Genomic DNA, 22,753 nt, shown 5'->3' with positions numbered 1-22,753 from the left:
CTGGTGGGGTTTGCATCCAGTGTGTGGTTATTTGAGCAACAAAAGCACTTAATTAGGGAGAATTCATGGTTTTGGTTTAAATTCAAGTTACTGTTGACTAATTCAGTGTTTAACCAAGGCCACCACCTTTTTCGCTACTATAAATAAATTAAATACTCACATTTGATACATATTCAACATGAGCATTTTGCAACTTACCAGATATAGTCATTAAAAACTTCTCCTTGTTATGTGGATAAGGTGGCATTACACTTGTCTCAATATGTATTTGCTCTCACAAATTTGTAGTATAATGTATGAACATAATATCTAGTAGACAGTTTTGTTGTGTCAGGTCACTTAACACTTCCCATCCCAAAATATGTCCTTTGTTATTTTACATTGCACCATATTATGCAGTATGAGCAGCATTTTAAGTTAGAAGCCACTTCTCAAACAGTTCATCTCCACGGTAACATTGGACTTTGTATTACTGTAGCAGAGGCATGTAGATGCTTTGGGCGCTGATATGAACTGATATGAATCCGGCATTGAGACATCCAGAACGCCAAAATCCTTAATGAAACATTATACAGGAATAAAACAGTGTAGATCTCCTTTAATATTTTAAGAGCGACAAGCCTTGTGAAACACCATAAAAGATGTAGCCTTCCCCGGGAAAATGAAATGCACTTTGACTGAAGCCGCTGCTGTCATAAAATCATGGCACTTTTATAGCAGGGGACAGGACTACATAAAGGAAGTCATTTGCAGCTAATAAGAGCGATCACTGAAATGCATTAGGGCAAATTATTCTGTCCTTGCCACTGTGCAATGCTTTTACTAAAATCTGTTGATAAGCTGCTGTTTCACCTAAGAGCTTATACACTAAAGTGTTTCCTCATCCATCTGCAAAGACCACTTGGAGATTAGCAACAAGGTATACAAATGGATTTGAAGAGAAAGCCACTTTTGTTAAAGTCTAATGTCAAAATAAAGGAGCAGCTATAGACTGAGTGAAAATATTGTCCTTCAGATCAATGGTGTCCTGGAGTGCACTAGGCTGAAACATTCAGATGAGATGTGAGTGGCAGAACACACAACAGAGCCACACACTCGAATAATATCTTTGGAAAGGATTCTGAAAAATGGAACTGCGCTCCAGTAAATAGCCTTTGGAGGTCACAACTTTTGCGCTGTTGCATTTCCACTCAAAGTCGACTTCAATAGGCTGCTCTGCCAATAATCAAAGCGAGCTGATTTCAAAAGGCTATCAACTGCTATTTTAAAGAGGCTAATTTTTTATTTTATTTTTTTTATCTCTATTGCACACTTTTCACATGGTGCCTTGTGTCTTGGGCACTCAACCTGTCTCCTGCTGCCGCTCCTCTGTGCATGAATACAGCTGCAAATGTACCAAGGAGTTAAAAAAACAACAAACATCAGGAGGTAATCAGGGATGCAAAAGCACTTCACAGTGCTGATATAAGTTAGCTCAGTGTTCACAAAAATAGTTTCTGTTGATGTTTACTTGGCTGTAAAGCTCTAACTTTGTAATAAGACTTACTCTGACTCACACAGGAGGAACAACAGCTTCCCTGCTGGCAACAGCACTGCAGTGCTGCAACACAGCTGGCACTGTACCTGCAGCACGGGAAGACAAACATACTAATATCACAATGGTAATTTTACTAAAGGTGTCAATCTGTAAGCTGCAAAGACACATTTGTGTTTGGAAAGAGAGAGCCGCTGTCACTTTCATGGTCAGCCTATTAATGCGTGGTGTAAAGTCGGTGCTATTAGCAGCACTGATGACATTTCCTTCTTAACTAAGTTTTAAAGAGTATTTCACTGTGGGAGATTTTCAATAGCAGTGACACCAGTTTGGCCTGTACATTTATTCATTTTCAAAGGAAGCACAAATATGCAGCCGCATAGTGCTTGGTGGGATTTTCTCTGCTATGATCTGCTGTTGAATTCAAATCAAATATTTTGAACCTCACCCAGCTCAGCTGTTAGCAGGACTCTCAAATATAATAAATTCAGGATTTACTGGCAGGCCTCATATTTCTCTGTGTGAAGCTCTACTCATTTATTAGGATTATCTACATTCCACCAGAGATAAGAACCAAAGGCACAATGAGGTTTAGAGTCTTGTTAAAGGTCTGTAAATGCAGAATATATAATAAGCTGCTGCTAATTTGATTTTGTGCTTGATCCTTGAATAATAACCACCAGTGTCTAAAAATAATGTTTTAATTGTTTTTAGTGCAAAAATAATGGCATCAAAAGCAATTTATACCAACAATCTGAATATTGGAGACATGAGAGAATAGAAATAACCTACTTCTTACACACGTTTGAAATGCATTTCACCCACAGCAAACACTGTATCTGTGTGTGCATCCTGCTGGTGCAAAGCCGTATTTGATTCCTTTATTCTGTGCCATGACTTCAACTTAGTTTATGGAATGTGTCCCTGCTGGGTTTTCATTTCCTCTGTCTGGAAAAAAAAGGAAGGCAATCAGAGTACTGATGCTAAAATCATTACCTAATGACTAAAGCCTTCGTATGACTTCCTCCATGCTGCGACATTCATTGTTCAACCACACATCTCATATAACTGTGTGGAGAAGAGTGTTTCTGGAAGTTTGTTTGAGGACTGTCTGCAGGGCAGGGCAGGTCTCCAGAAGTCCAATCAATCACTAAGTCACATTCAGAGGGATAATATGGATTTTTCTAACATGGAGGTATTTTCTTTTGTCAGCAGAGGATGCTGAGATGACATGCTATCAGCAAAGCCCTGCTGCTGTAATCACATGTTGTGTAGTACAAAAGCACAAGATCTCTGGGCAGTGGCAATGCAACACTGCATTTTTTGAGAATTTGAGAACGCATTACTTTCAGATTTTTTTTAAACTGATCAAAAGCAAATTGTAGTTTTGTATATATTTTAAACAAAGGAAATGTATTTGAAAGTCTCCTCTTGATGCTCCAGCAATAACGCTGACACTTGTGCATTACTGTCTGACTACACTTTTCAAACTTGTTAACCAGACCACAGTATTATGCAGGACGTATTTTCATGACATCTCTATGTCCTTCCAGAAACAGAAGCTTCGTGATGTTGACAGTATGGAGGATCATTAAATTTGCCTGCTGCTCCTCTTGGAGCATAAATCAAGCCAATCCATCTCCCTCTGACCCAGCTCCCTGGTGGCTTACTTAGAGCCATGCCAATGCAGCGCTGGCTGTGGAATGAGCATGGGTAAGCATGCAAGGGCTGTCCTTAAGCTGAGCTGTCTGACGGTATAAACAGGCCTCTGCCTCATCTTGAGAGCAATAGGGATCAAGTGGGCTTAGTGGGCATGACCTGTGAGGACCCAGACAGGGCCGAAACATGCAACACAACACAATTGTCTTAAGGATTGCTGCACTATTGAACAGGAGAAAACTAGCAAATATCACATTGCTCGCAGGCCCGGAACAGGACCTAGATGCACTCCGCTAAGGATTCCCAGCAGATTAAAGCCTTATGAATAATTCTGGTCCTCCTTTCTCCTTTTCCAGCCTGATTTAAGAAAATCAGGCCCTCAAAAACAATTAGACATAAAAAAAAATATCTGATCACTAAGAAGTGAAATCCTGCAGAGTAAGGCCTATTAGTCTTATGGGACCCTCACGAAAACCTTAGATCTTCTAAAAAAGGATATATTGGTGTCTGCGGCACCATGCAGGGTGGAATTAGAGGCAAAGGCGAAGGAAATGACAAGACATTTGCGCATGGTTTAATTTCCTCAATTGCTTTATGGTCATACATAAATGCTTAAATTGGTTTGTAACATATGCTCTCCTCGCTCTGTTTACTTCCTTCATTTAGTGTGACTGAATCACTTTATTAGTGATTATCCCCCCAAAAGCTGCTGGAATGCACAGCATCACACCTCATCGTGTAATTTACCCATATAGTAGGAATGGGAATATGCAAATAGTGTCAGAGTATTCTGCGGCACCAAATATGCCCCTAGGCTGCTTGTCCAATGACACAAATCATCAATTAAGATCTCAGCAGGGTTTGGGGATAAACTAAATTGGCATTATCCCTATCTGACAATATGTAGAGCCATGTGGGGTACATCACAACAAAGAACAAACATCACTGAGGGTGATTTGGTGGTGATGCGTTTCAACTCGTGTGTGTGTGTGTGTGTGTGTGTGTGTGTGTGTGTGCACATGTGTGTGTGTGTGTGTGTGTGTGTGTGTGTGTGTGCGCATCACCACCAAATCACCCTCAGTGATGTTTGTTCTTTGTTGTGATGTACCCCACATGGCACTCATGCGTGTGTGTGTGTGTGTGTGTGTGTGTGTGTGTGTGTGTGTGTGTGTGTGCGTGTGTGTACGTGTGTGTGTGTGTTTGCACTGTCAAAACTAATTCCCAGCTGAATCATCCACTTTGAGACAATGGCAAAGGAACGCCATCATTTGAATAGTGTAAAAGGTAACAGAACTTCTTTTGGTCTTTCAACAGCGACAGCAACAACAACAACAGTGTCTTTCAAAGCATTTACTTTCACAGGGGGTGTGAGTTTGGCTCCTCATGGGATTTTTATGCTCGGCACTCTGCACCTGCCGAATGTGTTTGATGGAGGGAGCTAAAGTGGTCTAAATCGCCATTGTGATTTCTCAGGGAAGCAGATGATTAGTAAACAAATGGTTCAGGCATATTTAATTAAGCTAATGTACTCCCAGTGCTCAGAGTATAGTCCATGCTGTGAGGGGCCTTGACTTTGCAAGTTGTAACATTTTACCACTGACATGTGACAGCAAACAGAAAAGTAACAGTGATTTTATATTTCCTGAACTTTTCTTTTTTCGAATGTAGATATGGTTGCCAGATCTGGGCATGGACTGGTCCAGCTGTGTGATGTCTGACGGGACTGAACAGATGAGTGGAGTTGGTGCGGCTCACAGGACGAGCAAAACGCAGCAGACGACCTGCAAATCTGCGCATTTTTAATTCGAGATCATTAAAGTAAAATCAAACAGGTCCCCCAGTGTTCAAGACAAGCTGCTACCTGACAGACACAGGCTCCGTCAAATCACACTGACAGCATTTCATGCCAGTCAAAAGTCTCCTATGAGTGAAATAGTCATTTGGGCAATTGTGGTACAAACCAGTCAGCTGAAAAAAGAAAGTGGTGAGTGGCACACAAAGAAGGCCAGTGTTCAGTCTAGAGGGGTTTTGCAGGGCAGGGTAGGCTGTGTGCAAACATTAGACCTCACTAAGATGCAGCTAGTTTTAGCAAGACACACTTCAATTAAAGATGGAGGAGAATTCATAAAGAAATACCGACAGGGATTAAACTCCCTGTTTGACCTTTTAAAACACCGACAGAGGAAAATGTCTCTTTTGCTTTACATGACTGTGGAGTAAATGCATTTTTGTTTTTAATTAATTGTTTTACTTAAAACTGCTGTTCATGAAGTGCAAACTGAAAATGTAAAACATGTCAATTCACAGCAAAATTATTTTAGTTTAAATTCAAATGATCAATAAAAAACTAAATTTCTTTTCCTTTTTAGTTTGACATTACTATGCTGTGATTATTTCTTCAAACACACACGCACACACACAGACACTACAATCTATGATAAAATTTATTATGAACAAAGAAAATGTATGCATTAACTCGGGTCAACAATGAGTGAAAGTTATTTTAAACTGAAAATCCACAACTTAACCAGTCAAAATAAAAGCCTTTTTCTTTTACTCCAGTGGGTTAAAACACAACACGCAACTTCAACATGAAGAAAATCGCAGTAGCAGCGAAAAGACAACACAACACGGTGTTTGCACGGAAGATTCACACCATCAGATATTCATTGTTAATTTATAAATCATCTAAACGGGATGTGGCATTCCGCGGCTGACTGACAAAAGCCGCAGAAATAAAACGCCAGCTCCCTGCAGCTCTGCGCTCATTCTGTCCAGTCTACTCACTATTCCTGTTACTAGTCTCTAAATTAGCCTACAACCTTTGGCACAAAGCATCCTCCGCCAAATACAACACATCCTAGATACCTGCATCACAAACCGACATTTTTTAATCCAGACGCTGCATCAAGCAAAATGAAAAAAAAAATCCACTGGTCTTTCAGTCCAGCACAAAAATGCATCTCCTCTCCTTTCCCTCTCTCTTTTTTCTCCCCCTCCTCTACTTCCCCTTCCCTCCCTCTCTCTCTCTCACTCTCTCTCTCTCTCCCTCCCTCACTCTCTCTCTCTTTCCCTCCCTCTCTCCCTCTGCCTCTCTCTCCCTCACTCTGGCCCGGCTGGCTGTCTGACTGTATGAATAATGTCCTGCTTTTTGTAATGAAGGGGGGGGGAAGGGGAAAAAAGGACGCTGAAGTGGAAAAGCCCTGCTCCCATGCACTGACATTGAAAATGAATGACAGCTTACCTGCATGCCAATCTTCATCAGACTGACACTGGGCTGACAGCACAGCCTATACTCCTCCACACAGCCGCTGACGTCATCCATGCCAGGCCCCTCCCACCTCCATCTCCATCTCCGCTCCCCGTTTTCCCAACACCGGCCCGCTGATGCCTTCCAGTGTCCATGGGAAATACGGCAATCACATGTGGACCTCCATGAGACAGGTAACCGCATCAGCCTGGGAAAACACAGAATTTACAATTGGTGTTCAGGTTGTATGGCAGTAGGTACTTGCTGGTTCAAAGCAATGACTTGGAGGTAAAGAAAAACACCAGCTTTAAACAATGTGGTGGGTCCTGATCAGTTTGAATAACAGTAAATTGAAAGATCTTTAAGAATCAAGAGCCAAAAAAACTTAACATAAACCACAAATGCACAAGTAATGTCTATCATTTCCCATTTTGACTTGAACACAGATAAACCAAGGATATGGTAACAAAATGCAAAAATAAATAAAATAAAGCCAAAATACGAAAAGGGCATCACATCATGTTATTCAATTATTACATTTTCATCCAAAATTTTGGTGAGAATGAGGCAACAGCATCTCTGATGGGAAAACAGTAAACTGTGGCATAGACTGCGAGGGAAAAGGGTGTACAACATTCAGTTACTTTAGCCCACAAGAGAGATGACAAGTTTCAGGTTTTGTCCTATTTGTCACAAAATCCCTGATTAATCACATGTCAACTATGCTAATTAACTCCTGCAGGCGCCTTCTGGACCATATTTTAGATCACTGAAAATACTGCATGAAAACAGTGTATGGGTATAGAATCTATTTTAACTGTTGTTTATTTATTCAGTCATTTAGCTAATATTTGAGCTTCAAGTTATTTGCTCATACCCTCTCAGGTTTTGGTGAGGTCAGGTCAGGTCCAGAGACCGTGGACAGGTTGCCAGCCAGGGACCATAAGACTCAAAGAAAAATGCTTGTATTGCTTGATCTAACCATCACTGTAACTCTCATTAATCTGATGGACCTTTTCTTTGAGATCGTAAAGGAAACCATCTCCTTAGCCAAACACAGTAAGAACACCAAACTCCACACCGTTTACTGTGACTCTGTGATGTTACTCTTGTCATTCATTGCTCTAAACGCCCCGTCCTCGACCATCTGACTTCTTAACTGTTTTTATAGTCTCCAAACCATTGATAAGCGCTGGAAGCAGGGATCTTACGAGGGTCACCTAAAGGCATCATGTCCCCTTCCAGTAAGCGCGCAGAGGCGCCTCCACTTCCAGTAGGACTGGCGGGCGAGCACACACGGGTCTGGCCAGCCCCCTGTCGGTCCGCATGAATAATTACATGCTTCAGAAAGACTGGTGGGGTGATGCTGCGAGTCAGACCGTTAGACACGACAGAGGTTACTGTTGAGACGACAAAGTCCTGTCCTGATATCAAGAGAAAAGAACTCCTGCTCATATCACAGGTAGCCTAGAAATAGGGAGAGGTGGGCAGGGTGAGTTTCAGCTCCAGTGGTGGAACAAGTTGGCGATTTAGATGTTTTACTTGCATAGTAGAGGTAGAAACACCACAATGCAAAATAAATACTGTATTATGAGTAGAAGTCTTGCAATTAAAATGTTAAAGTAAAAGTACAGAAGTGTCATCAGCAAGAAAGTAATAAAAGTAAAATTCCTCAATAGAAGAATCCCCCCTGTAAATTGTTGTGTTAGCCTATTCCATGCTGCATTATTAGACTGTGTGAATCAGTGTGTAGGCAGCATTTTATTGTTGCAGCTGAACGAGATGCTGTTTTTAAACAGTCCAGTGGTCCAACCATCAGATAAAGAAGATGAAAAGGAAACAAATCTGATACATTATTTTCTCTTTTGGGGATTTTCTATTTTTGTGAAATATTAAATAATTTGACCACTTTTGACCTCAAATGGTTATTTAAATGAAAGCATTTTAGAAGTTCAGAGGGGAAATCGCGCTTTGGTGGAACTGCTAACAACTACATGGAAAGTAGTAACGTTCAGGTGCTGTTTTTAATGTTGGGCCAAAACGGTTGGCAACCTCTGTGTCATTGCATGCACTGTGTTTTATAAGGTCATCAGGTTTTATTTAGCCTAATGGAAAATGTCACTGTCACTCAAAATGCACTTCAGCACAACAGGTCAACCTGAGTCGCGCTACTTGCCTCCCAGCACTGTTTGACAGTAACCGAAGGCTGTGTCTCTTCCTGCAGTGTGTCACGTCATCAGACATCAGCCTCTCACTGGTCTCATTCACTGGGACGCGCCTCACTTTGCAGCACCAGCTGTGAACCGGTCCCGGGACCAGGTGTTTATCTGGTGCTGAGAAAGACAAGGGGGCAGAGTGTAGGGCCGTGGATGTGTTTAGAAATAGTTATGAGCTGGTATGAATGAGAAACACAGCACGGTGGGTTTAAGTGCACGGTGAGGGGCGGGTGAGGAGGACTGCCCAGGCGCGCTTCGCTTTTTCAGTAACGACGCGTTTGATTGGCTCGTCTTGAGTTCCTTTATCCAATTACACTCTAGTTTGCTGTTACCAGGAACCAGAAGACGCGATGGAAACATCTCAACCTATCCTTTAAACTGATTGCTTTTCCGATGAATGGCGGTCATAGACAGTAATATGTGTTTTTATGTTTTTAACTTAGCATATAACTGTCGGTGTCAGGATAGCAGCTCTAGCAGGGACAGCTAACTTACCCACACAGCGGAGGTAGTTACCGCTAGCCACATAGCTACAGCTTTACTATAGTCTTACTTAGTAATGGCTCAGGCATCGGCCGTATATTTTACCCACTTCAGCGACTAACCACCACGTGTGTCGGTAAAGTACCCTAAAACTGAAGTCGTTGAACAAAAATGGCAAGCACAGTGCTGGACGTCGGTGCTGGCGTCGTCGTCGTTGCGGCCGTGTGGACTTCGGCACTTGTACTTGGGATGATGCTGCTGAGAGCATCTGGAGCCGCAAAGTGAGTGAGAGCAGAGATAGAAGCACTGCACACACAGCCCGTGTGAACATGTTCACTGCACGACAAAGATTTTACAGAAGTCAGTGAAGAACAGGCCAGATCGAGGCAATTCATCTCATATGTGAACCCACATTCCTTTGAAGTTTCCTGCACTTGAATGTTGGTTAGCTTATTAGCTGAAGTACACATCTTCTGTGACGTGATAAATCAACTGTGGCAGTAGTAGAGCTGTCCAGTAAATTCGGCCTGATGGTGATTAATCAAATAGCCCTTTATTTCAGCTTAATACCAAAAAAATAATGGGACACACATTACCATTGACCACAGTGGTGTGTTCCCCTGGTAGGGAATTTGTAGGTATATCTAGAAACTATGAGATGGAACATGACTGAATAAGTCTCAGACTGGGAAGTGGACCCAGATTCAGAACACATCATAAGGTGTGTTCTAGCTGGTACATGAATCGATTGCAGATAAACAAATAAATAGATATATTACATAAATATACACCAGTTTCTCACAGAGAGGCTGCAACTCCTTAACGTTTTGTCTACCCTGAGACACCAACAAAAATAATTACTTTTACTGACTCTTAAATTATCGTTATTGTTATTAGTATTAATAATAGCAGTAGTATTTTGTTTGCAGTCCCTGCTGATTAATATTTTTGCACTTGCCTTACATGCATGCCATACTACTAAAGTCAGCAAATGTTTATTTTTGTGTAGAATACAAAGTGACAGCAAACACTGTAACAGGACAGGAAAGTTTAAAAACACGTGAAACATTGTGCTATTTACTTGATTGGTAAAAAATTAAAGAATGCAATTGTTCTAATTGGTATTTCACAATGACATTGTTCCCAGATAGACTTACTTTGAGAACATCAGATCAGTGGTGGGAGTCCTTGCGTTATCCTCTTTGTTCTGACTGTGTACCTTTGTGTGTGTGTTTGGTCTCGCCAGGTTGGGAGTTATCCCTGTTTTTCTCCTGGCTCTCACCATCACTCTGGCACTGGTGTTTTTCCCTCGCAGCCCAGAGACAACTCCCCCTTTCAAAGAGATAGAGGTGAACGCTTCTCACTGATGTCACACACCTTTACACAAGGTTACAAATCCTCAAATATAGGCTATGGGTTGACATTGTCAGCACAGTAAATTTAAATGCATGTCTCTTTTCCTGCCTAGAGTATGAATGAGTATGTTGTACTATATCAAAATGCAAATACCTCATATAAGTGTTTTTAATTTGAGAATTTTAGAAAAGCAAACAGCTCGGTTTGAAAGGTGTTAACACGATTAATTGACATTTCACCACATGAAGAGGCAATTCAAATTTCTACTGCTGCCAAAGCCATGATAATAAAATATTCCATCATGATTACATCAGACTATTTGCCGCATTAAAAAAATACAGACTTGTGATGTTTTCATCAGTGATTGTGGCTGATGCACAATTACAGCATAATGCACTTCAGTTGAAAATAAAAGCAGGCTGGTGATTTTTTCAGTTTTGTTGTGAGGCCATTTGACTTTGATTACCCTCAATTGTTTTGGGTACAGAGACCACTCAGTGAAAAATGAGGATTTAGAGCCCACAAATAAACAAGTAAAAGTAGCTAAGTGGCTATCTCATGCTCCCAAAAATTATAGTGTAACACATTTCATGCTTATCAAAGTCTACAATTGAACAAACGTATCTTCATCACAGATATACGGTCAAAATATTAATACATATTTTGTGACCATGTGCCGTTGCAGCTAGCAGCAGATTTATTTTCCTTTATCTGTACTGACTGAGGATATCGGCTCTATTTAAGTTGTAGTTAGGTGAATATAAACAATGTTTACTTTATAAAACCTTAACTCTGATATAAGCCATGGTTCACCGTACTGTATGCCTGTACCTAGCATGTGTCATTGTGTGTGCACGTCAGTGTATGTGCTTGTCGTAAAGGCCTGTTCTGCTTTATCTTAGTCCAACAGCAACACAGAACAAACACTCCCCCATGTTGCCTCTGGGTCGTGCCAATAAGCCGGCCAGATCTGCCAAGCAAGCTGCCACCCCATAGAAATAGCAGAGCAGAGCCCCGTCCTGGCCAGCTCACATTTTATAGCCTTTGTGCAAAGGCAGATACCAGACCAGCAGCAGAGAGAGGCAGCTAAATGCGTCTTCTTGGATTTCTGTGCAAGGCTTACAAGTAAAATTAACCCTTGCCTGTGTTAGAAATTGATTCCAGTATTTAAAAGAGGTTACATATAAAACCTGTTGAAATAATGACACCTTATAAAAAGGGGATCATCACCCAGGAGGGTAAACTATAAAACAATTCATTCATTTACAGAAGAGCTGACATGTTTTTGAGGAATATAATAATTACAAAAATCCTTCTCACAGTAGTTTATTATGTTTGCATGAATTGAATCTATTCATCTTTTGATCTTATTTTAACAGGTATCTGTTGTATAGAACAGAATGCAATTTTTATTGTGTGCAATGGTGGAAAAAGGTCTTTGGCCAATCCAGTAATTCAATAAAACATCAAACACACACACACACACACACACACACACACACACACCACATAACAACAACGCTGACATCAACACTATGAATCCTCCAAGTATTAAAACGACGGAGCCAGAGGTAACATGTAGCACCAGAGTTTAGCATCTGGAATCTGGGAGAGAGAAGATGTGAGGCCTCTTCTGTGATGCATTTTTGATGTTTTACACTGAAATAAATCAGTGTCAGTTGACAGCTTCTATACAGGACAGGTATTAAAATCCTCATTAACAGTATAGAAATAAAGGTAACCATCCATGTGAAGGCGTGAAACAGCTTCACAGAGGTCCATGACATTTTGTATTCACGTCATGTTTGGGCGTTGACTAATTTGTAGCAAGCACACAGATAAAACCTGAAAACTTCTGTGAAATGTGTGTGTGTGTGTGTGTGTGTGTGTGTGTGTGTGTGTGCGCGCGTGCGCGTGCGCGCGCGCCGACTGTGAAGAAATGTCTAACCCCTTGCTGTTAAACAAAAGTAAAATAACATAGTGCCAATTAAGCCAGTCCCAGCCTAGGAGTGGGGGTGGTTTATACCAGACCCCTCTCTCCAACTCCTCCTCCTCCCCCCGCTAACCCGCCCGCCTGCTCCCACCCGTGCGCTCAATGGCACATTAATAAAACATGGCCCACACTTTGGGTTCCAGCTTACTGCGTAATTGGCAAATTAAAAAGTGAGACGTGTTAAATGCATCCATAAGAGACAGCATACATCATCCCCACCTCTCCTAGACACCATCATATTCACACACACACACACACACAAACACATACATACACCTACTCTCATTCCACAACAGTTCCTGTGAAATCTCTCTTTAGTCAGCAGTAGGGGTGCTGCTCTTCTGGTATTATCTGGCTTAAGGGCGTTTTCTCAGTTTGTATTCGCGTATTCATGGGTGGCTCATGATCTAAATATTAACACAGACCTCAGTGAAGTGTTGCTTAAACCTATCGATGGTATAAACTTGACATTTCTCCTGACTGAAGAAGCAGCCGTGCCAATGTAGAGGATCTGTTGTTTGTCTGTGTCCTGCTCCTCGTTTCCCTCAGATCTGTTAATTGATGTAATACTCAGGCGAGCTGCAGTGCGGCTTGTGTCCCCACTGATTAGGCATCTAGATAAAGAACAGCAGGATCCGAAAATAAAGGGAACCAGCATTTAGTTTCAGGATCTGTGAGAGAACAGTGAAAGAACAAACATACGGTCTCTTCAAACACATTACTGCCTGAATGCACAGGTCATATTCCTGCCTGAATCAATTAGCACCTCTTGGCCTAACAGGCTACAGGCTCTCTCCTTATGCTTCTGATAATCAAACTAAAGTATTGATTAATATTACCAAGCAGTGATCCAATACCAGTGCTCTTTTTCTCTTTCTAGGGATTGGCAGGGATCATTTTTCTATAAGTAAGATAACAAGGATGTGCACATCACATCTTAACTTTAAATGGGGATGTTTGTACAATGACTTTCTTATTAGGCTTTTCTAGGCAACAGACTAAGAAACAGTGTTGTAAAGGGATCAGACACAACTGGCTGAAAGACAGTCAGTTAAATATGTCTGTACTGGCACAGGATCCTCATCTAGTACACTGAATTAATGCATCACAACTTAGTAGTATTTTATAAAGTCATCACACATAATACAGTTAATATAAACAATATAGACAGTAAAAACAGTCAGCGGTGTATGGATTAAGTAATGACTGAACAGGCTCAGGGATACATGCTGCCTACATTCTAAGCAATTTAAGCCACACAAGAAAAAAATAAAAGAAATTCATTCAGACTTGTAACCCTCAAAATTAGTTCTGTAAACCATTCTTTTGAAAACAAAAAGCGAATGACACATTTTTAAATTCACAATTCACAACGCCAAGAATAGAATTACATCTCCTTTTACTTAGGTTCACTGGTTGTAGTAGTAAATTTGTATCAGTGGTCAGTCCCAAACTTAGGGCTGGGTATCAGTACCGATACCTTGACTTCAGTACCAATTCTTATTAATACTCTTTCCAATACCATTTTTACCCAATTTATTTGAACAAAAAGAAAATAACAACACACATTATGGTAAAAATTTTAGTTTTACTTTCATTTTATTTAAAAGTTTTATTTCTCTATTTATTTGAAGTCTCTCGACACACTCAAACCTGTTTGTGTAAAAAAACAGCCAATCAGAAGCATCATAAGATCTTGATCCAAGCTTGCTGCATGCTGGTGATATTTACTCATTTACTCTTTAGGTATCAAAATGTTTTATCGATTTATTCGATTTGATCGAAGCGTTTTTCAGTCCTTGATAGTATCAAACCAAGTCTGTTGGTTCATAAAAGTATCAAAGTTCGATACACAGTCCTGTGTAAACTGATGCTGCTGTGTGTCCCAGCACTGCTGCAGGAAGGCGTCAGTCAGTTTACTGCATCACAGGGCGACTGCTCACTATCTAAGGCACTGAGAGTCTACTCTGCTGTCCATTCAGCTTCTGGTGAGGAACAGTCAACTGGGATGGGAATTTAGAAAAATAGATGATATCAGTTTATTTTGTTATCATTTTACCATAAAGATCCTCTTCAGACATGTGTTATGGCTGAAAACTTGTATGTTTTTCCACAAAAAAAATTAAATTCAGTACTTACAAAGTTTTGGAAGTAGGTTCTCCCTAATTGAAAAATCCATATTCTATGAATATATCGATATTCCTCATTTCAAAAGTTGCCCCCTATTAAACTAAAAAGTCTGTCATCAGTGTATGTGACCTTTTTCAAGTTCACAGATGACACAACCACAGCTGGCTTTAAAAAGGAGTTGTGTTATCCCCAAATCCTGTTGCTAAAACTCACACTGAAGGTGAGCACAGACAAAACCTTCCCTTTCAGCCCGATGACCGAGAAAACAGTCTTTATTCTCTTCACTATGAACAGTGAGGCTCAAGCATCTAATTGAAGTAGCAGTAATAAAAAAAACAATTAAAGGAGATTAACTTTTCAAGACAACAAGTAATTGTAGAGTTTTTCCTTGTGTGTGTATCTGTCTCTTTGTAGAGTTCCCATTCAAGGCCTCACTGCTTTTACAAAAAGCTTTGTGAAAGCTCTCTCATGACATCTAGTGGCTAACAGAGGAAATACTGAATTTATTCAGAGTCCTGTGTTTCCAGTGCACTCTGTGCTATTGGCCAGAAACACATGTTTTAGTGTGTAATTATGAGGAACCTGTAACACTGAGCTGCTCTTTCTTTGCTCTGCAGATAGTGGACACTTTGTTCATCGGCCGCTACGTTCTGCTGGCAGTGGTGAGCGTGGTCTTTCTGGTGGCTTTCTTCATGCTGCTCCCTTTTCATTTCCTGGAACCAGTCAATGCCAAGGCCTTAAGAACTCACTAGAACTGCCAGGGTCAGAATTGGCACCAGGATCACATCACTGAAGTATACAACTTAAGACAAACAGGTCCCCCCCACCCCCCACCCCCACCCTCCCCCACCCTGCTTCATTCCAAACAGAAACAGCAGGAGAGCCAGTTTTCTACATGTTTGCTGTTTGTTGACTGTATATGCACAATCAACAGAAATGAGATAATATCCAGCAGTAACTGTGTTTGTGTTTGTATCATTTAATACATGAGATGAATAAATACTTTTTATTTGATGTGTGTAAACTAAATTCCTAGTCGACAAACACTGAAATACTCCATCCTCCATCTTTACAAAGAAATCAAATATTTATGTTGTCACGGTGATTTGTCTTTCTTTTACTACTCGGCTTCCTCATAATGTTGCTTCCTGAAGTACTGTAAAGGTGAGGTACCAAGTTGTGGTGTTAGTGGAAGTGAATCGGACACATTTAACATGGAGAGAAAGTCATTCATTTTACATTTACACCTGATGAAGCATGGAGTAGTATCTGAACAGTGTTAATGTGAGGACTTTTTTTTCTGTAGCTAATCTGAATGATGCCAATAAATGCACAACTTCACCTCAGTGAAAGGTGTTCAGGTTATGAACACCTTTCATTTTTCAGGTGTTTCAGCATCATCACTCAAAGAAAAACATGATATAATAAAGTATGACACCAAAGCAGCTGACATACAGTGTTTCTATCACAATTATTAACAATTACTATACTAACAATTAGTCAGTGTTTATTAATATGCATAGATGCCTTAATGCTTTTAATATGTGATACTGGTTATGAATGGCAAGAGTTGCTTCTCATTGTAGTTGACAAATAGATTTTTATGGTCCTCCAGATTCTTCTTAAAGGTTATAAATGGACTCATGAAAGCAAATTTGCACTTTGCACTGAGTGTCAACAAATAGTTCAGAGGCACTTCAAATTATTATTATTATTATTTTTTTTATTTGTTTAGTTAATCTGCCTTGTTTATCTGTGTCATCTATCTTTTAGTCTTATATATTATGACATTCATGTTGCAGAAATGTTGAATGAGTTAAAGTCATTAAATATCACTTGGACAAATACAAGTAGATGCCAATAAAAAAAAACTAAAGTAGTGATTGAACTCTTCTGGGAAAGAGGAGGAATATATTTTATAGTATTCCGTGATGACCCGTTAATTTAAATCTAAGAGCTGGAGCTTTGTAGTTAGTTTACATGACCAGCTCATTACACGTATTTTAGCATTTTTGATTGGCCCTTTTATCCTGATGAATAATTCGATTTCTTTATCACATAAATGTGTATGTGCTACCATCGACATTAGTTGATTATTGAGTTTTTATTGGTGTGATTATTGGTGAGTTTTTCCCCACTCGTCATTTTGTTGCCTCTGAAAAAAGGTGACAGTGGTGTCTGATAGAGCTATTATCTGAGAACACTGATGGAGGAAACCACTTCTCATGTCGGGACATTTCTCTGTAACACCTGCATCTATAGATTTTGCTGCTTGCTTAATAGGCATCACTGTGTTCTTTTGTGAGTTTTATCAAATAACTTTTTAAAGAAATAGTTTGACAGGCAGGTAAAATGCTCTCTTTGATGAGAAGATTGGTACCACTCCTATGTCTGAACACTGCGAATCAGGCTACCACTAGCAGCCAGCTAACTTATCTTAGCATGAAGCCTGGAAACAAGGGAAAACATGGTGTAACTGTCCAAACATTACAAAATCCAGCCAGCAGTATCTCTAAAGCTCAATATAACTGACAAGCTTTATCATGTTTGTTTAGTCCATGTACAAAAACAGGTAGTAAAACAGGTTGTGTTTCACAGGTTGTTATGTGAGTGTTTGAGTTGCTAGTGGGTGGATTTTGTTACCTTTAGACACAGCCAGGCTAGCTGTTTCCCCCTGCTTCCAGTCTTTATGCTAAGCTAAGTTAGCCAACTGTTTCGTTGATGTGTGTTATCGGAGGTTTCAGGACACTTCGTAGAACTGATGTTCTATATGTGACCAACAGTTGCAGCTTTCTCAGCGACGAGGTGCTGAGAAGCCACATGCATCTTTGTGTTTTGCTATTGTGCACTGCTATTCTATATTTTGGTTCCACATTTTGCCAAGCATTAAATCATATCCTGCAGTGTGTTGTCATTATTTTTGACAAACACAGTGCTGCATTCACATGTGCTGATGCTGATTCCATGGGGTATAACTAAGCAGATGATTCCACAGAGACTAATGAGCTTTTGCAGTCTAGAGGCCCAATTATAAACACTTGCCACCCTCCCACCTCCATTTTAAAAGTGTGAAGCCCGAGGAGACGTGGAGTGGAATTCCAACCAGGATGATGAAAGAGAATCTAATGAATCAAAACCAATCCTATTAGTTCCGGCCCACATTTCCATACTGCGGCCCTTTTCTGCACAACAATCCACCGCATGATTTCACACAAGCTGGGGAACTGGAGGATTTCAACAGAGTGGGCAAGAGGATCTAAAACCTTTCAACCTGAAGGGACTTGTTGCCTGTAATTGACCGCATGATTACCGCAAAACATGATCTTAGCCCCCGCAGAAAGTGGCACCAAGAAACAAGTGGCTTTAAGGGCAACTGAAGGTTTACCTGGCAAAGATATTCCCCTCAACTCAAACAGAAACCTTTTGGGTTTCTTTTGACTTGTCAAGAAAAAAAAACTTTTTGGGAACATTCTGCTACAGTTTGTATTTCAGTTTCACCGTGCAAAAGATGTTTGCACCATCTCGCTCTCTTGAAGTCTGCAAACTCAAGGTCTTCACAGTCCCTGAAGTCTGGGTAGTAGAAGATCTGACAGTATTCCTTGGCTTACTCTCCCGTTCTCACACACTCTCTCACACTACCTCACCTTTGTAATCGTTCGCTCTCCCCCATCTTTCTCTCTCCCTCTATCCTTCCCTCATTTTATTTTTTGCTACTAAACTCCATCTCTGGGGAGTGGGAAAATGAGCAGAACAAAGCATGTGGGGGTTTGAGGATCATTTGGAACCGGGAGCTGGAGTCTTTGTAGCGCAGCCAGCTGGACATATAAAGAGATGGGGGCGGGTGAGATAGAGAAAGAGAGAGCAATGCAAGGGCAAAGAGGTGTGAGCAGAAAGCTCAGGGTGCTGGGATTTGAAACTGCGGAGGGGACGGGGTGCGCTCCTCTCTGGTAGATCCTGTATTCAGATGCACTCAAGCAGAACTTCTGGCCCTCCATTCACATCCTCAGCCACCTCACCCTCTGTTTGTGATATGGATACCGTCGCCGCCCCACACAGCTCCCACAACACTGCAAATCCATTAAAGATTTTGGGCAAAGTTGGTGCACTTATCCCAAAAGAATGTGACTCAGTTCATGTTAAATCAAGCAGATGGCAATGTTTGCTGTCCTTTCAAGAAGTTTGGTAAATAAAACCTGACGAGTGCTCTGTGGGGTAAAACTGAAATGAACAAGGTAATTTTAGATCCTTACACAAGGTTGAATTAGATAAGGATTTATTAGCCAACAAGTAGATGTAACCTATGAAAGAGATGGTGGTAGAATGTGGAAATGAACTGGGGCACTATGCAGTTTTGGGGCCAAAAGGAGTTTTTTTTCTCAGCACCGCCTGGCTGTGCTGTATTATGTACTTTTGTGTGTAGACGAGGGATGCTATCATGGCAACACACACTAGGGGGGCGAAATCCTCAAACTAAGACGCTGGTGTTGCCTTGGCCTTTTACCTCTCTCTCAGGAAGGAATTACCCTAAAGCTGTGGCTCTCGGGGGGACGATGAAGGCCCAGATTAGAGGTCAGGCTGCTCACCAATAGCCCTCTGCTGCTCGGACATGACACCCCATCGTGGGCTGAAGCTCGGCCCTATGGGGGGTTCCATTTTGACAGTGTTGAAGACATGATTGAGTATTGGGCAGGCTTAGAAAGGCAATGGCTACACTGATCAAAGACCATGCTCACAATAGTTGAACATGGGTGGCCACAGTGGTCCGCAGACCATGCCCAGTTGTTGCACAGGCTTTGACTTGCTTGTGTATTAATACCCCAACCATTTGGGCTGACCTAACTTAGGCTACAGTTTGGCACAGGAGGAGCAGTGGTAACAATACTGAAGTGATTTTAGCCAATTACTTGAGGCTTATAAAAAAATATGCTAGAATTGCTAGATAGCTAAACCTATTTCAGTGTTCATATGGTCACCTGACCACTGCTGAATATTTTGGATGTATTCTTTAATGTTGGTACTGATGACGGTGATGATGATGATAATGATGATGATGATGAAGAACTGTCATATCTCCCTAATCATACTCAGTATTATTAGATCCCTTCCTAACATGCTTTCAGTATGGTGTGGAACAACATCCAAAAACTTCATGTAAAAATGTTTTCCAAAGTTTATCTGAAGTTAATATGAGGCTTCAGTGGTACTTTCTTAGTGTAAACTTCCCTCTTTGTGTTTCCCCAGACAGGTGTTTCCTTGCTAAGCTGTGATGAAGGAAAATACTAAAAAGAAGGTAACTTTGGGAGGTCATGACTTGATTGTGACACAGTATTCAATAATGAGATTTTAAAATCAGGAAAGAGTAAAAATAAAAGACAGTAAAATAAAATAGGAGCCTGATCAAAGTAGACTGTCCTGATTTAGCATGAACGACTTGTTGTACACATTTTTGCTGAGATCAAGGATTGTAGGATTTTGTCCCAATTCATTTATAATGTAGAAGAAGATTTATTTGTGGCCAGTGTGGCCAGGAGGGGCAATTACCCTCATCAACACACTTCCTGTGTACAGACGGGCATTTTTGTGTTGTATTAAGATATAAAAACACTATATTATACTGTGTCAAATACTTTTGTCCATTCTTCGAAAGTTATTTATATATTTTGCCCATTCTTTGATACTGACTAAGACTGTGAGTACAACACTTTTTAGCACTTCATAAAAACAGTAGCTTTGAGGTTTTTCGTACATGAAACAGGCGCTTCATTCTGAGTGTGTTGGTGTAGATCAATCTTTGTGTCAGTAGGCTGACAACTCATATCATATTACATTTCACATATGTTAGAGTTTAGAATTCATAGTATCTCCATCAAGGAATTTGAGTCAATTGGTCAATAATAATAATCTGACTCGTCACCGAAGGAAAAACACAAGTGTTAATATTACAATCAATGATGTCTGAATTCTATTGAGCTCCTTCACTTTCATGGTACTGTTCATGCTGGGTCAATGTCACACTGTCATGGCCGACTGGGACAGTAGAACAGAACAGAGCCTTAATTAATGTGATTAGTACCACCTGACCTAATCAACACCTTGTGTCCAAAATCACCCCTCATTCAATCATTCACTACTCCTTATGTAATCAACACTTAGGAGTGTCCTCAATAGTGAGCAATTAATTGAGATTTCATGCACTCACTAATTATTGCCATTTTGCATTGTCACTAAGAGGAGTAGTATCAGTTTTCACATCTGTAGCCTGCATTGCATTGTGGGATAGGCAGAAAGTAGTGTCAATGCCATGGACCCTTTTTGTTCCATTGGGAGAATTTTTGAAGGCACAAGAGCATAAATTTCACACTCAGAATTAGGACATTTAAATAAAGCAGTAAATATGGTGAGCTACAGTATATAATGAAGAGGGAGTGCATACACAGCCCAGTGACATGTCCTACTATTGCTTTTAGTTACACCTGCTATGAAAGGTCTGCGTGAAAGGTCTGTTGCAGAAAGAACAATGGCAAAGCTGCACTTCACAGCTTCAGCAGCATCAGAGGCATTTCCTCACTGAATGATGCTCCTTCTACATCTGAACTGAAGCTGGAGTCTATCTTGAAAACTTGCATTTGTTCTAAAGCAAAAGGTTGTACATTTGTAATTTGATTTGATGCTAATGGTGGTTGTCTGTCTCTTTATGTCAGCCCTACGATAGACTGGCGACCTGTCCAGGGTGAACCCCGCCCTTGCCCAGTGTCAGCTGGGATTGGCTCCAGCCCCCTCCCCGCCATGACCCGGTTTTGGACAAGCGCTATGGAAAATGAATGAATGAATGAATGAATAATGTAATGGTCAGCTGGGTCTATTTTTCACACCAGCCCGCTTCAACATCGCAGCGTATTGATCACGGTGGTACTCAGTATGTAGGATACATGCTGTTGCAGTCAGTGGGCTCTGATAATGAGCTCAGAAATTAATTTGGTCAGCCCTGTGGTTAAAATTCTTTCTTTTCAGATTTGCTTTTCATTAAAACACTATAAATGTTCGGTAAATAGGATGTTGAAGACATTATTATGATCTTGTTGTTTAAAAATGATTAGAAAAGCACAACCAAATGTCACCCTCTGCTTTTTGCTCACAGGCAGCTAAAACATGGAGCAGATCAGAGGTGTGATCTGTGTGCACTGCAGGAGTCCACTCACACCAGACCAGCTGACTGTGTATGAAATTAAAGCAGATCATTCTGACAAGGTTGACTCGGTACTTTTGCTTGTTTCTCAAGGGTGAGCCAAGATGATGTATGAGACTCATACTGTGCAGACAGGCAGCTACAAATTTGCTTGGCTAGTTGACTGGTGGGAGGTTGGGTAGTGGCAGTGAGTTGGGTGGGGTGGGGGGGTGGGGGGGGGTGCTTGAGTTGTCACATTAAAGGAACGAAGAGAAAGAAAGTGAAGCTTTTGTTCTGGTTTTGTCTTTTTTTTTTTGAAGCTGTTGTATGTCAAAAGAAAAAAGAATTCCCCTGGTCCGATGATTTACATCTGAGCTTTACGCAAAAAGAAAACTGAAGTTTGTACTTGCTTTGCCGACATTTGACAAATGTTGATTTTTCCATAGACATAATTTGAGACATCATTTAGGTGGAACACTTAGAAACTGCTCCGCTCTTCTGATGGGTCACATGGTAGACGTTTGATTAATGAAACTGATCTGACTTGGGGAAACAGGCCCCTCTGTGTTGCCTCCCCCTTATTTCAACCTCCTTTCGCCTCCCCCGTCCCTGAGACTGAGCCTTGTTTTCTGCCCCCCCCCAAACCCCACTCCATCCCATGCTGAATGAATGGCACAGATGTTGTTGGACAAGACAGTACCCCTTGGTCCCCTTCCCCTCACTATTCGCTCAGCATGAGGTCTGAAACTAGTTTTTTGATCATTGTTTCCCCCCCAGTGTCTCCCTCCTCTGGAGGAAAAAAAGAACCCAAAGAGGAGGGAGATGGGGAGACCAGGAGCAGCCAAATTAAAGAGGGAGGGAAGAGGAGCTCACAGCCATGTCTGAGGAATATGAAGAAAACATACCGTTAAACTATCTCCAAATAACAAGTGGTGGATGGGGGCAGGTCACATGTTGAACGTTGGTG

General features: G+C 41.0%; 2 protein-coding genes across 2 annotated transcripts in view; one reads left to right on the top strand and one right to left on the bottom strand.

The window, feature by feature from the left end:
• The window catches only part of pknox2 (pbx/knotted 1 homeobox 2), a 100,967-nt gene extending 94,393 nt beyond the window's left edge, over nucleotides 1-6,574 (bottom strand). The window contains exon 1 of the mRNA XM_071461613.1: nucleotides 6,438-6,574. The gene's annotated coding sequence lies outside the window, so the exon portion shown is untranslated. The remainder of the gene's footprint in view (nucleotides 1-6,437) is intronic.
• Nucleotides 6,575-8,754: 2,180 nt separating this feature from the next.
• On the top strand, nucleotides 8,755-15,635 carry tmem218 (transmembrane protein 218). Its single transcript, XM_071461418.1, has 3 exons — nucleotides 8,755-9,423; nucleotides 10,389-10,491; nucleotides 15,239-15,635. Exons 1-3 carry the CDS (start codon nucleotides 9,314-9,316, stop codon nucleotides 15,371-15,373), a joined length of 348 nt encoding a protein of 115 aa, XP_071317519.1. The 5' UTR covers nucleotides 8,755-9,313; the 3' UTR covers nucleotides 15,374-15,635.
• The last annotated feature ends 7,118 nt before the right edge of the window (nucleotides 15,636-22,753 follow it).

This window comes from Trachinotus anak, unplaced genomic scaffold (assembly GCF_046630095.1).
Source record: "Trachinotus anak isolate AG129_WGS33_773 ecotype Australia unplaced genomic scaffold, CSIRO_AGI_Tana_v1 ptg000024l, whole genome shotgun sequence".
NCBI classification, from domain to species: Eukaryota; Metazoa; Chordata; class Actinopteri; order Carangiformes; family Carangidae; genus Trachinotus; species Trachinotus anak.
This window is presented reverse-complemented; position numbering and strand designations above follow the sequence as displayed.

Coding starts and splice junctions, on each gene's coding strand:
- tmem218 (XM_071461418.1), top strand. CDS start 9,314: ATGGCAAGCACAGTGCTGGACGTCGGTGCTGGCGTCGTCGTCGTTGCG. Junction 9,424..10,388: donor AGAGCATCTGGAGCCGCAAA/GTGAGTGAGAGC, acceptor TGGTCTCGCCAG/GTTGGGAGTTATCCCTGTTT. Junction 10,492..15,238: donor CCCCTTTCAAAGAGATAGAG/GTGAACGCTTCT, acceptor TTTGCTCTGCAG/ATAGTGGACACTTTGTTCAT.